The 15286-nt window shown below is 45.6% G+C and overlaps 1 protein-coding gene across 24 annotated transcripts in view; it reads left to right on the top strand.

Moving 5' to 3' along the window:
* Window positions 1-15286, top strand: part of DYSF (dysferlin) — a 222990-nt gene that overhangs the window by 157853 nt on the left and 49851 nt on the right. For 15 of the 24 annotated variants that reach the window (XM_045162206.1, XM_045162217.1, XM_045162214.1 and 12 more), the window contains one exon: window positions 5140-5202. The exons of the other annotated variants lie outside the window; for them this stretch is intronic. In XM_045162206.1, coding sequence (XP_045018141.1) covers window positions 5140-5202 — 63 coding nt within the window. The remainder of the gene's footprint in view (window positions 1-5139; window positions 5203-15286) is intronic. 24 annotated transcript variants of the gene reach the window in all.

Here is a 15286-nt window from a genome sequence, read left to right as displayed (position 1 = left end):
CACTGGTCACTCAAGACTCAGCCTAGGTGAGGTCATCTCCTTCTAGGATTCTGCCCTGGCTCCTTCACTTCTTCTGCAAGTCCTGTCTCTGTCTGGGTCACTGCCCTTGCCTTAAGTCATGCTGATGCTGTTTTAAATGTTAGCATGTTTCCTAGACTAGGCTCAGGGCAGTGAGTGGGGTCCATTCCTTTTTGCGTCCTCAATGCCAGCACAGGGCCTGGCGTAGAGGACGCATTCGAAGAAAGTCTGCTTGCCCAGATGGACAGATGGATGAGTGGATGGATGAGTGGATGGATGCATAAGTAGATGGGTGGGTGGGTGGATCCTGCCTACTCTCTGTAGGAGCTTAGGAGGAGCTTCTCTTGCCTGGGACACCCAAATGGAAATTGCAAATACTCAGAATTCAGCTGCACTCAAGGCCTGGGTGGGTGTTTGTAGCTGAATGAGGCAGATAATTAGCCCCAAGCTCGGTGCCCAGCGCCGGCTCCCACCCCTCAGCGGGCTGTCTGAGTCTGTGTGGGGTAGCACAGAGCTGGCCCAGTAGGATTTCCGTTCTGTGTGTGCTGCCCTTAAAATGTCCACAGACTCAGATGGGGAGGTGCTGTGTCGGGTCCTGCTGGCTACAAGCACAGCCAGAGGCAGACAGTGAGTAGGCCCAGGCTGGATGTCCTCCCGGCGTTGACATGAGTGAACCGGGGCCGGGGTAGGAGCCAGAGCAGGGTCGGCACTCTTTGTGGGAGGACATGGCTCGCGCTGCTGGCCAGGCGGAGGGTGGGGCTGGCTCACAGGGCCTCAGGGGTCCACAGGGAGAGGCGGCAGAGAGCTCCCCCTGCTCTGGTGGAGTAGGTTTGGATCCTGCCCTCATCCAGCTCCCTGTCTGATGGCGGAGGAGACATAACCTTATTATTACAGAGCCCCAGGCCGGCAGGGAGACCCGTCCCAGTCTCTAGGGAGCCCTGTCTTGATGGGGTCTGATGGCAGCTTCAGGAAAAAGCAATTCTGTGTTGCACTTTTCTCTGAGATCACTGATCTGATTTGGCTGGTCCATGAAATCTTTCACTGACTCTGTCTTGCACATCCCCTGTGCAGGACTTGGGAGGACCGGGGCTGACTCAGGACACCGTGGGTTCCAGACTCAGTGGTTTTCTAGATAGTTCTGGCTGGGCTCTTGTGCCCTGTCCCCTTCCCCAGTCCAGGTAGAATGGAGGGCCCTGGTCTCTGGGGACTGGAGGAACACTAAGTCTAGCAGAATTGGGACTTTTCTGGCTCCTGTTTGTCTAACCTGTGTCTCCAGGCCAGCTTACCATTCCCACTGTGACACAGCCCCTCCGCTGTGCTCACCAGCTGGGGCTGTGGACCCAGCAGAAGGCTCCTCCCCAGCTCCAAATGCTCTTTTACACATCTGGTTTCTATCTTGGTCCCTCCTGTCTCCTTGCTCTGTCACCCCTTCTTGGCCAAAGAACCATCTCCCCATCACTGCCCAGTTCCTGGGATGAGCTGCACATGCTAGAAAGTCCCGATGACCTGACGCTCAGGTCACTGGGTTGCCCACCACGGCCGAGTGTGTCTTAGGTTTCTAGAAATCTTTTGGTCTATCAAGAGTGGCCAGTTCTGGAGATGATCTGAAATGGACATATGAGACAGAGCTGTCCACTTGGCCTTCCAGGGTTCAAAAGTGGGCACCCATCTCTGGGGGTGAGGAGGGTCGTGGCCTCCTGGACTCTTCTCTAGGGGACTGGGATAAGATGAACTCTCACATAGTAACCCCTCAGTGTATTCTTGGTCTGTGCGGCTGTCCTTTGTGTAGATTTCAGAACCGTAGGCTGGGGATAGGGGTGGTGTGAGAGTGCGTGCGTGGGTGAGTGTGCGTGCGTGGGTGAGTGTGCGTGGGTGGGTGAGTGTGCGTGCGTGGGTGAGTGTGCGTGCGTGGGTGAGTGTGTGTGCGTGGGTGAGTGTGCATGAGAGGCGGGGGTGGGAGCAGATGTGCGTCAGGCTCAGTGCTGCTGCTCTAAGCCTCGTGGCCTTGCTGCCTCACTTTCTGAGGGCAGGCCAGGGGTGTCCTCAGAGAGCGGCTCGGAGGTGTTGCATTCTGTCTAGTGCGCTCCTCGAAATAAAGGATATATTCATTTTTCTCTGATTATAAATATATGTCTATTATCTACAGTTGGGAAAATATAGAAAAATAATGAACAGACAGACAATGCCTCCAACCAGGAAGACAATGTGAATGAACCGCTCCCAGCATTTCCTCTGTCCTGTCCTTCTCCCCCCGCCGCATCCTCCACTCCAGGCTGCTCTCCCTGTCTCACTCTGCCTCTGAGTCTGACCCCGCTGCATCCCCCACTCCAGGCTGCTCTCCCTGTCTCATCTGCCTCTGAGTCTGAATCAGGCTCTACTTTTACCTTCAAACAAACCTGGGGTCTTCGCCTCCTCATCTACTAGTTCTTGTGTTCTGAAGATGACAAGGGGAAGAGAAGTGGTGCAGGAACACACCTGGAGCTGGCTCCCCGCCATTCCCTAGAGGGTCTTGAGGCCCACGTAAGGGTGACACCCCTTGCCTATCCCCCACATCACCCACCTCCAGGCGTGGGAGCCGCCAGTCAAGGTGACCCTTTCCTGTTGCTCTGAGAGACCACCATGGGTAGAAGTATCCTCTTGGAGTCTTCAGGGACTCGGTGGGGGGATGTGTGTGGCCTGAGGAAGGGTAAAGAGGAAGAGAGAGCTCTTGGGAAGTCTCCCCTCTGGTGGGCAGAGACAGCAGGTCTGTGCTGTGGATCCATATGAGATGATGAGAGTGATGGCAAAGCCGTGAGTGCTCGCTTAGCAGGGACACCAAGATCTGGGACTCTGGGCCTGCAGGGTCAGTGTGGACTAGATCATCAGGGGAGCTTCTCTGAGGGGGCTGGTGAGAGGGATTAGAACAGCAGTGGGGAGAGGAGGCCTTTCCTGGTGGGCAGCTGCTGCTGCTGCTAAGTCGCTTCAGTTGTGTCCGACTCTGTGAGACCCCATAGACAGCAGCCCACCAGGCTGTCCTGCCCCTGGGATTCTCCAGGCAAGAACACTGGAGTGGGTTGCCATTTCCTTCTCCAATGCATGAAAGTGAAAAGTGAAAGTGAAGTCGCTCAGTCGTGTCCGACTCTTAGCCACGCCATGGACTGCAGCCCACCAGGCTCCTCCATCCATGGGATTTTCCAGGCAAGAGTACTGGAGTGGGTTGCCATTGCCTTCTCCCCTGGTGGGCAGAGGAGTGGGGCAAAGGCTTGGTGGCAGGCGGTGTGTGTATGTTGACAGTGTGTGTGTTGACTGCATGTGTGTGATGGTGTACTGAGAGTGTGTGTGTGTGTATGCACTCATATGTGTGTGATGGGCCTGGGAGGCTCTGGGGGAAATGCAGGCTAGTGTGCAGGAGGAGTCAGGAGGCTTGCCCTCCATGGGCATGGGGTGGGGTGCTGGGGCTGGCTGCTCCCTGGCTCCTGGCTCGGGCTAATTTTGAGCCGCCTGCTCCGGTTTTAGTCTCTGGGACGCCGTGAAGGTGGGAACGTGCTCCCAGAACCGGAGCAGCAAATTATGCCCGGATCCCAAAGGAGAACGTGTAATTTCGGAAGCTGGCCCAGACCTTTGGAGCACTATGTTTAGCTTTATTTTTTCTCCCTCTTGCACTGGTGAACTGCCGGTTTCCCTCTCACCTTTCTAAAAACGATCTGTATTAAAAATAACAATAAGGCTTCTGTGAGGTTCAGGATGAGAACCAGAGGGGCAGAGCTGCTGCCTGGCTGGGCCGGTCTCTGGGCCGCCGAGGGCTTCACGTGGAGTTCATCTGGTCGATTCAAGGGTCACGCCACATGCAGCCAGCCCCCTGGAATCCTCCAGCGGCGTGGCTGCGTGCCCGGCCGTTCTGCCCTCCTGCCTGTGCTCCTGGGCCTAAACAGCCGAGGGCCGATTTAGGGGAGGCCAGGGTCCCCCTCAGTGAGGCTCTCTTCACAGATCAGGGAGGGGACTGTGAGTTCCCAGACGACTTCTTCTGTGTTTCCCTGACCCCAGGCGAATGGGTCTCCCCACACCTTCCTGCCAAGGAAGGAAGGACACTGGGGCTTGGCCTCTTGTAGAGACTCCCAGAGCCCCCTGCCCCAGGCTGAAAGGAGAGAGGGTCTCCCTCCTGGCAGCTCTGGGTCCCCGCTTGTCTCCTCCCTGGTCTGGTCACTCCCCCTTCACCTGCCTCCCTGGACTGTTTACCCTGGCAGCGCTGCTTTATTCACACCTCTGCCCTTCACAACTCCTGTCTCCTCTGCCCACAAGGCATCTCCTGGCCACCTCCACCTAGACTGGAATGTGTCCCCCCAGGACCCCATCACCTCTTCCAGAACTATTTTAGTGGTCCCCCAAAATGTCACCCTGCCTGTAGCCCTGACCCCCACCAAGGCTCTCCTGGACCCCGCAGCCCAAGGATTCATCCTATAAGCTGGCTTCACCATACCGTGAGATTGCAGGCAAGGATCTGATGCCAAAGGAGAAGGCAGCAGGTTTTCTGTATTAAGAGGTGGCATGTCTATGAGACTGGTTTGGGGCGAAGTCGTACGATGCCCTGATGTCTGTCCTTGAGGACAGAAGACTCAGAAACCCACACTGGCTTAGGAATGGTGCTCAAGCAGGGGTTGGTGTGGCTCAGCTGTTAGGAGAAACCACCAGCCATGATGCAGAGCTTGGTGGGTGTCTGAGGTCAGGATGCTTGGAAGGCTGGGAGGGCAGGTGAGCGTGGAGTCAGTGGCGCCCAGGGCTCTAAGAAAGCAGGCGGGAGACAGGCATGGACTGAGCCCTCGCGTGTGCCTCACCTTGTCCTCGGCGTGCACAGCCTTCATCTCATCCACACTCGCTGCTGCTCTGTGACAGTTCAAGGCTTGTGCCCATTCTCCAGATGGGGATGCTGATGCAGAGAGGTCAGGGTCACGTAGAGCACTGGGGCCAGGATTTGGAGCCATACTTTTCCAACTCCAAAGCACACGTTCCTCCCACAGCTTTTGTACCTCCCTGGAGAGAGAACAGAGGGTGCCTACTCGGAGAGTTCTGCTTCCCTGGGACCATCTAGTCTTCCCTGACGGGGCTTTTCTAATCCTGTTGCTAACCAGCGTGTTTAATTTGTAGTTTGCAGATGGTCTCTCGGGCTTGGCCCCCACTAACATGGCATCTTCTCCATCCAGTCTTCATGTATGTATTGTTTACCTATTTGTGGGCACCTTGATTTCCCCGGGGGGACTGGGTGGGGTTAGGGAGTTAGGAAGGGAGCAGAGGAGGTGGGGGTGGGAGGGGAAGAAAGGAGTTTTCTGAGCCCTGGCAGAAAACAGTTAAGCTGCCCTGTGCAGTAATGGAGGGGTGGGGAGAAAGCTAAGGGAAGATTCTCAGAAACAGATGGGGCTTGGTGCATCCTGGGATTTACCTTCATCCTGCTTCCCTGCGTGAGGGCTGAGGCCTTGGTTGGGATTGCATGGGCCGGGGGAAACGGGGAAGTCTCTGGACCCTGACCGCTGGGATGCAGGACACGAGAGGCCTCTGTGGGCAAGAGGCCTGTGGTGCTGCAGAACCTGGCGTCCCCAGCAGGTGCGCGCGCTGCTGGCCGCAGCTCACGCCTGCAGTTCCCGTCAGTGCTGCTGCTGTCCTCCAGGGCTGATTTCCTGGGTGTTTTCTTTAAGGGTCATGCGTCCTTCCAGGAAGATGGCTGTTGTGTCTAGCTTTCAATATGCACTCCCGAAGTCTCATGCTGAGGGCCAAGGGGAGCCCCAGGCCCGTAGGGGGAACCTAAGATATAGGACCTCCTGAAAGTAAAATTTCATTCATGGTGTCAAGAGGAGGCATTGCTGTATTGGGTGCTTTATGGCTTCTAGGAGGAGGCAATCTATATTTTAACTGTTTTCTGATTTATCTGTTGTAGAAAATACAGAAAACACAATAAAGTATAAGGCAGGAAAGTTAAAACCACCTGTATTCCTACCAGTTGGAGAGGAACACTTAAGATTTTGATGTGCCTATATTTATAGATATCTCTTATGCACATTAATACTTAAAAAATAAAATCTGAATCTTATCAGACTTTAAAAATCTGAATTTTCTTTTACTTAAAAGTATATCGTAGATGTTTTTCCATATCTTTATATTCTTTACAAAATGCTTGCCTGTCATTCCACTGTGTGGATATCCATAAAGTTTTAACTCTTCTCCCATCCCTGGACATTGAATTTCTTTTTTAAAAAAAGACTGAAAGATTCTGTATTTGTTTTCGACTGCACTTGGGTCTTTGTCGCTGCGTGTAGGTTTTCTTGTTGAGCGAGTGGGGCTCCTCTTTGCCGTGGTGCACGGCTTCTCACTGCAGTGGTGACGGGCTGTAGGGTGTGTGGGTCTCAGTAGTTGGGGTACCTGGGCTTAGTTGCTTCGCAGCTTGTGGGATCTTCCTGGACCGGGATTGAACCCGTGTCCCCTGCATTGGCAGGTGGATTCTTAACCACTGGATCACCAGGAAAGTCCTAATTTCTTAATTTTTATAATTGTCTTATTTTATGTCCCTTAGAAGAGTTATTTTTAGTTTACTTTAAATAGGTCTAGTGCATTTCTTGTTAAGTCTATTCCTAGGCATTTTATAGCCTATTTTGCTACCCGAATGGAATATCTTTTTTTTTCTTATTATTTTGTCTAGCTGGTTATTGCTAGAATATGGAAAACAACATTTTTTTTTGTATATTTACTTTGAAACAGACTCTTTATTAAGTGCCTTTGTTACTTCTGACAGTGGTTAATTGATTCAGTTGAATTCTTCAAGCAGCTAAGATTGTTTTCTTCAAACAATAATAAATATGTCACTTTCTTTGTGATAGTTTTACCTTATTCCTTTTTTCAGAATAACATTTGGTAATTGAGATGCTAGTGAGCAAATTTATTTAGTTACTGATTCTAATGAGAAATTCTGTCATTTTCCCATTAATTAATTATGATAATGATTGGTAGTTTCAGGTAAATATTTTTGATCTTGTAAAGTGAAAGTCACTTAGTCGTGTCTGACTCTTTGCGACCCCATGGGCTATACAGTCCATGGAATTCTCCAGGCCAGAATACTGGAGTGGGTAGCCTTTCTCTTCTCCAGGGGATCTTCCCAACCCAGGGATTGAACCCAGGTCTCCTGCGTTGCAGGCAGATTCTTTACCAGCTGAGCCACAAGATTAATAGCTTAAAAATTAGACATGGGAGTTTAATATTATCCAGTGCCATTTATCAAGATGATCATTTTGTTTTCCATTGTTCTGTTCATAATATATATATTGATACATATAATTGTCCTGCATTCCTGAGGTAAACCCAAATCAGTCAAATGGTCATGGTATTATAACTGACTACAAATGAAGTCTTCTTATGCAGTCAATCAGGATAGGTAGTTGGTTGGCTAACTGAAAAAGTTGGTTTAATAGGAACTCATTAAAAGTCAAATATAAGTACCATAAACATTTTCTTTTTAATCATATCCATGTATCTTCATTTGACAATCATTTGATATATGCCAAGGCCTCTTTAAATTTGAATCTGCTATTGGGATATGTTGTCCTTCTGGTATAAAACACATCTAAAATGTATTACTTATTATTTTTCCTTTAGGTTTATTAAAGTTTTTGAGATCTTAATGGTAGGTGCAAAAGAACGTGAATGTGGAGTTCTTTTAATGTTTAAGATCCCCTCACACCTTTTTTTGGTCGCTTCACTCATACTTAATTTTCACCATTAAAAAACATCAATTTAGCTAAATTAATCAATAGCTAAATTAAAAACGTCAATAACTAAATTAATTTTCATAGATAAAATGCCCTTTCTTTTAAAATTCAAATTATATGTATTTATAATGCTTATTGATCCAATTACAAAATTAATACAACTGGCATGAGCAGATTTGGGAACAAACAGTTCTTGGTGAACATTCGGCTCATCCCTGGGAGCTGCAGTGGATAAATTAGATTAGCTGCAGGCTTTCGTCCGCTCTGGACCTTCAATTGTTAGCAGAGAGAATGGTTGGTTTTTGTTAATCCTGGTTAAGGGGAAGTTTGCAAGGAGAAGTTTTGGTATGTGTTAGTTATTGACTTAGATTTGTTATTATTTATGTAGGATTTTTGCATATTTGTTCATATGTATTACTTTTAGGTTGTCTTTGTTAGGTTTTGCTATCAGGGTTTTAAATGAGTTTCATAAAATATTTTCTGAGGTGTACTCTCATTTTCTGTGCTCTTGAACAGTCTCTAAGAGATGAGAATGGTTGTTTAAAGGTTTGAAAATACATGAGAGGGATTCTTTATGAATCTGAATCATGCAAATTGGAAATTGCATGGTATTTTAATAGCCTTGTTTTGTGTATAAAATGTGTAATAATGTGAATCAAACTAAATTTAAAAATGATTAAGAGTCATGTAATTTAAAAGGTGGTGGCCAAATGAATTGTATTTATGGTTTAGCTGGTAAACAGGATACCTATCATCTTTTCTTGAAAATGGTGGTTATATGATGTGAGTTTTGAATTATAGGAGATCTTCAGGAATACATATTTTATACAATTGGGTAAGATGTGTCTGCTCTGTACTCATTTTATAAGACTGGGCCCAGCATCTATTTTTGAGAGGAGATTCTTTGATCACTTTCTACGTCTTCAGTCAATTTGGTGCCTTAGATGTCATCAGATGTTGTTTATTATGTTGGTATGGATTTACACATGTTACTATAATAAAAGAAAATGCTTTTGTATCTGTTCTGTTTTTTTATCTGTTCATTCCTGATATTGTAATTTATGCTATTTTATTTTTTGCTTCATTAGGTTTAATAGCATTTCCTCTATTTTATGTTTGTTTTTCATCCTAAGAACTGGCTTTTTAAAATTTTTGATTCTTCTGTGTACTTTTAATTTCTTTTTCTTTTTTAACTATTTGCTTGTCTTGTCTGACTGTACTGACTAGGACCATAAGTTTAATACTCTGTATAACTGATAATAGAGAGTATTCTTGTTTGATCTAATTGAAAATGGAATATTTATATTTCGCCACCATGAAATTTATAAGCTGAGTGATTATTGGCAAGCTAGGAGTTTTTATTATGAATGATGTTACATTTTATTGAATGTTCTTTATGGATCTGTTGAAGTGATCGTATGTTTTTTCTCTTTTAATCTGTTAATGTGGTGAATTACATTAATAGTTTTTTTTTTTTTTTTTTTTTTTTTTTACTGCTAAAACAACTTTGCAGTTCTGAAACTATCTATCCTGGTCATGTTATATTATCTTTTTTCTGCATTGCTGGGTTCAGTTTAGCTTAGGAATTTTTTTGCATCAATTTTTAATGAATGATAATGGCTTGGGACTTCTTTTTCTGATACTGTTTTTTTCAGGTTTTGGTGTCTAGATAATACTAATCTTATAAAATGATTTGAGGCATATTTGCTCTTTTTCTAGTCTCTGAATAAATGACAAAAGCCTGACATTATCTGTTGCGTGAAGGTTTTGGTAGATTCATTGGTAAAACTGTCTAGACTTAGTGTTCTTCTTGGGGATATTTTAAACTGCTGATACAATTTTTAAAAATGTTTATAGGACCTTTGAGATTTTCTGTTTCTATGTGAGTCACTTCTGGTGATTTATATTTTATAGGAATTTATCCATTTCTTCCTAAAATTATTGACATAGGATTTTTCATAACAACCTCTTACTTAAAAAAAAAATTTCTTCACCTTCTATTTATGTTCCCTTTCATTCCTAAGGTTATATTTTATTATTCTTGCCAGAATTTGTCAGATTTTAAAAAATCTTTTCAAAGAACCAATTTTTAGCTTGCTGATTTAGCTCTATGGTTTCCTAGTTTTCTAGCTTCTAGTTGTTTCCTTTATTATTTTCTTTGCTTCCTTGGTGGCTCAGATGGTAAAGAATATGCCTGCAACGCAGGAGACCTGGGTTCCATCCCTGGGTTGGGAAGATCCCCTGGAGAAGGGGATGGCAACCTACTCCAGTATTCTTGCCTGGAGAATTCCATGGACAGAAGAGCCTTGTGGGCTACAGCCCATGGGGTCGCAAGAGATGGATACGACTGAGTGACTAACCTTTTCCTTTGATGTTTAGAGGGCTTGTTATATTTTTAACCTCTTTAGTGCGATGTCTAGTTCATCAATTTTCAAACTTTCCTCTTTTCTAATGTAAGCATTTAAGGCTATAAAATTTCCTCTAAGTACTGCTTTATGCATCCCACAAGTTTTGATACGTGATATTTTTGTTGTTTTCTAGTTCTGAGTACTTTCTTATTACTGTCATTTCTTTTTGACACTTGAATTGTTTAAAAGTATGTTTTAGAAATTCCTAACTTATGTTTGTTCTTCTTTGTGATTTCTGTCTACTTTTTGTTTATATATTTGATGCTGTGTTATTAGGCACAATTGTAGCATTCTTTTATCTTCCTAGAGAATTCAGTCTTTTAATGATATATAGCAAACCTCCAGTACTCTTGCCTGAAGAATCCCATGGACGGAGGAGCCTGGTGAGCTGCAGTCCATGGGGTCGCTAAGAGTCGGACACGACTGAGTGACTTCACTTTCACTTTTCACTTTCATGCATTGGAGAAGGAAATGGCAACCCACTCCAGTGTTCTTGCCAGGAGAATCCCAGGGACGGGGAAGCCTGGCGAGCTGCCGTCTATGGGGTCGCACAGAGTCGGACACGACTGAAGCTACTTAGCAGCAGCAGCAGCAGCAGCATTCTCCCCCAAACTCCCCTCCCATCCAGGTTGCCACATAACATTGAACAAAGTTCCACGTGTTATACAGTAGGTCCTCGTTCACTAAGTCTTAAGTTGCTTCTAAAGGCTAACCCCATCTATTGAGTTTCTAGTCCCAGTATTAATATTTTTATTCTAAAAGTTCTCTTTTTCCCCCCAAATCTGCTTGTTGATTTTTGAAAGTCTCTTATTCCCTTGCCATATTTTTAATGCCTTTTAGTTTTTAAACAGTTTTTTTTTTTTCTTAAAATTCTATTTCTGATACTTCTTCTTCCTATTGTCACAACAGGTCTGTCTGCAGTTGTTTGTTTCTAACTGACTTTCACTCATGGTGCCTTGTTCATTATGTTTCACTATTTCTGACTGTGAACTCATGTTCCTTGGAACTTTATCTGAGAGTTCTTTGAGGCCTGGATGAAAGTCACATTCTTTCAGGGAGTACATGTGTTACTTTTACCAAATGCCTGGAAATATTACAAATCCAGATTCACTTAAAACTGAATGTTTGGCTTGGGCTTCTTGGACCCCACAGTCAATTTGCATTTTGGCTCCTTATTTCTTTGGCTTTTTGCTTTTTCATTTGCACCCAAGTATCTTCTTTATATTCCCATCAGTTCAGCCACTTAAAAAGGATTTTAAACATATATTATTTGTTAATTTAGGTGTTCCCACTTGGAGAGTTTCTCTGGTCCTCCAGTTTGCCATTTTGCTGGGTCTCTGTTAGAATTTTCAGTTTGACAGTCATGATGTCTTCATGCACATTCTATTTCCTTCAGGACCAGTACTCTAACTTCTTGTTTGTGAGACCCTCTGGAGACTTCCTGAGACCATAAATTGATCATTTGTTTTCTTCCATTTTTACTCAACTCTTTAACACTTGCCTTCGTCCTCATATTATCCCCCTTATTTTGAACCTTCATCTTTTCTTCCTGTTGTTACACAGGGAAGCCCTTGCTTGTCAAGTACCAGGAGCCCAGATGGCACTTCCATTACTGCGGAGGCCCCTTCTAATCTCAAACTCAGATGAAAGGAAGAGAGAAACAGTCTAAAGTTGCGTAATTTTACTTTGTCAGCCAGGAATCCGGCAAGGTGAGAGAAGTAAGAGGGAGAACAGGATCAGAGGCTTTCCTCCTGGGCTGAGCAGTTTGTCTTCTGTGGTGGTGGTGGCGGTCAGATGCTGGCTGGCTAGGTCAGAGCCACAGTTCTTGTGCATGGACTCCGATATAGGAGTTTCTTAAATAAAGGAGAGCTGACTCTTTCCCAGAAGGGAAAGACCAGGCAGGTGTGTTGCTTTCGGGACATTTTTATAGTCTTGGCTGTGCAGACCCTTGACACTGTGAGTTTAGACACTTGATGGGTCAATTTTCTTGGGGCTAGATGCATATTATTCAAGTTTCTAAACCAAGGTTGCCTGTTTATGATTTGACAGTGAAAAATACTTCTGTCTGGAGGATGTGATCTTGGGATCTGGCCTGTGGTCTCTCTAAAGGCTCAGCAACTGGGAAGTCAAATTGTGAATGGAGATGAGTAAAGAATCAGAATGAGGAGAGAGAGTACTGGGATCTGAAATTGAGTGGGCAGCAGTCCAAAATGGATTGAAACATCCATCTCCAATGGTACGGGCAGCTTTAGTCCCTAAGCTGGGGACCATCCCCCTGGTGATGCTGGTGTAAACAGATAGGAACAGTCAACTCTTACTCCTCTTCTTTTCTATTTCCAGGACTGATCAGGTTGTTTTTTCCCTGACATAGTCTTTCCCTAGATGTATTAGTACAGTCTACCCACTATGGTTCAGGCTCAGTGTAGAAGCCTCTCCTTGCTCTGAACCCCCTGCCCCACCCCACCCCCCCACATTGATTTCATGGTCTGATTCTCTGAGGGCAGCCCTATTTCCCTTAATTCCAAGGTTTGGGGGAATGCTTCATTGCAGCTCATGGATACTGACAAGAATTTATCCAAAGACTTTGAAGCAAAGGTTTTCTGAGCAAAGGAATCAATTACAGGGTGTGGCTCCCAAGTGAGGAAGCATTTCCAGAAGGCAGCCAAGACAGTTTGTCTCAGTGCAATGTGCTTGCATCTCTGACCTTGAGAGTTTCAGGGGGAGTATTTTAACTTTAATATCAAGAAGTCTTTTTACCTGTACTTTTGCAGATATCAAACGTGCTAATTAGGAAAGTACTTATCTTCTCCTTAAAGTAGGTTTCTTAAGGACATGTATTTGGCACTATTGGTTCAGCAAGAATTATTGTACGTACTTGAAAGTAACAAAACTGTACTTCTTTAAAAATATCTCTGGTTCAGATGTGTTGCCAGTGCAGCCCGGCCTCCCCCCACTCCCATTAGTTCTGATTAGGGAGGTTTGATGCCTGTCACTGAGTGTAATCTGGACCTTCCTTTGTGAGTCATTCCTTCTCTCATTTTCTCAGAGCAAATACAAATCGCCCATCAAATGACAAGTGAAGGCACAGGGGAGGCAAGGGGAGGGAAATCAGAGCCGAAATCTGTTAGCTATTTGGAGTAATTGGTTATTTGCTGTGTTTGCTGGTTGGGAAGCAGAGCACATACTTTACGGTCTCTCCTGTTACGGGGGCTGGAGTCACCCGCCGATATTGGATCCTCGTTGCCGGAGCCCTTGGCTCCGGGCGCCTTTCCCCTGCTTGGCATTCCTGTGGTCTCCTCGGGGGTACACCCTCCTCCCTCGATGCGCACTGCAGGGGGGACAGCCCAGGGTGAGACTTGTCTGGCGAACTCCAGGGCCTCCTCAGGGAGGAAGAGACCCTAGCCCCCTCCCAGAAGCCCTCCCTGCCTGCCCCCTATACTTCCTTCTTCCCAAGAGGTCTTTTTCCTGGTCCACAAGGGACCTGTTTTCCTACTCAAAGGAAAAAGATTCATCTCTTCCCAGAGGGAAATTCTTGGCTTTCCTTGAAATCTACAGGACAGGAAGTTCTCTCTGAGGTCTAATTTAATGCCTTCCTACCCCTGATGGTCCTATCATCATCCCTGCCCCCTCCTACTCCCCAGCCTGGGTCCAAACAGTGCTTGGAAGTTGGTTCAGTGCTCACCGCTGAGTACAAGTGCCCCAAAGGAGCTTATCAACCTGCCCAGTGACGTGAGCACCTCTCTTACGTTCACGGAGGCATGGGAAACCAGCTTGAATTAGCAGCAAGTTCAAAATATAGAATATTTGGAAAGTAATATGACTTTGTGTATGAAAACTCACACAGTAACTAGAAAGCAGGTTGACTTTGGCACATAGTAGGCTCCCCCAAAATACTTTTAAAATTGAATTTAAGATAGCTAAGATTAGTGTCTGTAGTTTGATGAATGCTTCTGTAGCCCTGGGAAGGCCTTCAAAAATAGTTTTTCTCTTAAGTAGCTGGTTGGAACTTTTGTTGAGCAAAACTGTCTACATAAGCAGAATGAAGGTAAGACAAGCTTTTGCCCAGGCCTTGTTGGAATCATCACAGATTCTGAGTTAGCCATGTCTCATTGTTTTCTTCACAGGTTTGAAGACTCTGATTGTCTTTCATTCACCCTACTGGATAGATTCCATTTGTTTGGGCTTTCTACATGGGTTATGGGGTGATGCTGTCCTTGGAGGACTAAGTCATGGGCCCACATACATACCTTAGGCTTCTGAATTTGGAAAGACATTTCCCACAAGTCTCCCACCTCACTTGGGCCCTCCATCTGGAACAGGCGAATAGTCAAATTGTCAGGTCCTGACCCTTCTCTGTTCACCATCTGCTTGACTGCCAGATTTCAGGCACACTTACTCACTGGGCCTTTTGGAAGCAATTCAGCATTTTGGTTAAAGGTCTTCCTTTCCCTCCCACTTCTGCTGGTCCAGCTTGAAGTCAGAGTAAGCAGAGTAATGATCCCTCGACAGACATGGAGGCAGAACTGCAGGGAGTGTCAACAAGAGGCTGAAGGCCCAGTGCTCCACTTGTGGAAATAATTAAGTGATTCTTTTTGTCATGAGAGTGTAGAGTTCGGCAGAATCAACATGGTGGCTGGCTGTGGGTGTATGTCTTTGTGGTTTTGAGGGGCATGAAAAGCTTAGTGTGCGTGGGGTGGGGTAGGTTCTGAGTTGGGTGTTGCACGTCTAGGGGTTTGTCTGGTTTACGTGTAGGTGTGAGCCCTTGTCCATTACATCTGTGTTTGTGTTAATGTGTATGTGAGCAGATGGACTCAGTTTAGTTTTGAAATCTTAGAACATTAATTAAAGAACTAGACAATCATCATCTCATCATTCCAGTTCTGCAGATGTTGAGCTATGGGGAAACAGCACCGGGGGTCAAACTGGTGACGTTGACAATATCAACAAGAGCATTGATCATGGTCAACTTTAGAGGTCACAAAATATCTTCACAGACATCATCTCGAAGCCTACACTAATCCCAGTGTTGGGTTCTTACGTTATGACCTTGATGTAAATGATTTGTGCTAATGCAGAAATTCTTTTCAACACCATCTAGGATGGCTACCTTCTGGTTGACATAGGCAATGAAGG

The sequence above is a fragment of the Bubalus bubalis genome, chromosome 12, assembly GCF_019923935.1.
Source record: "Bubalus bubalis isolate 160015118507 breed Murrah chromosome 12, NDDB_SH_1, whole genome shotgun sequence".
Classification (NCBI taxonomy): Eukaryota; Metazoa; Chordata; class Mammalia; order Artiodactyla; family Bovidae; genus Bubalus; species Bubalus bubalis.
The sequence above is the reverse complement of the archived record's forward strand: the minus strand, read 5'-3'. Positions and strand labels throughout refer to the sequence as shown.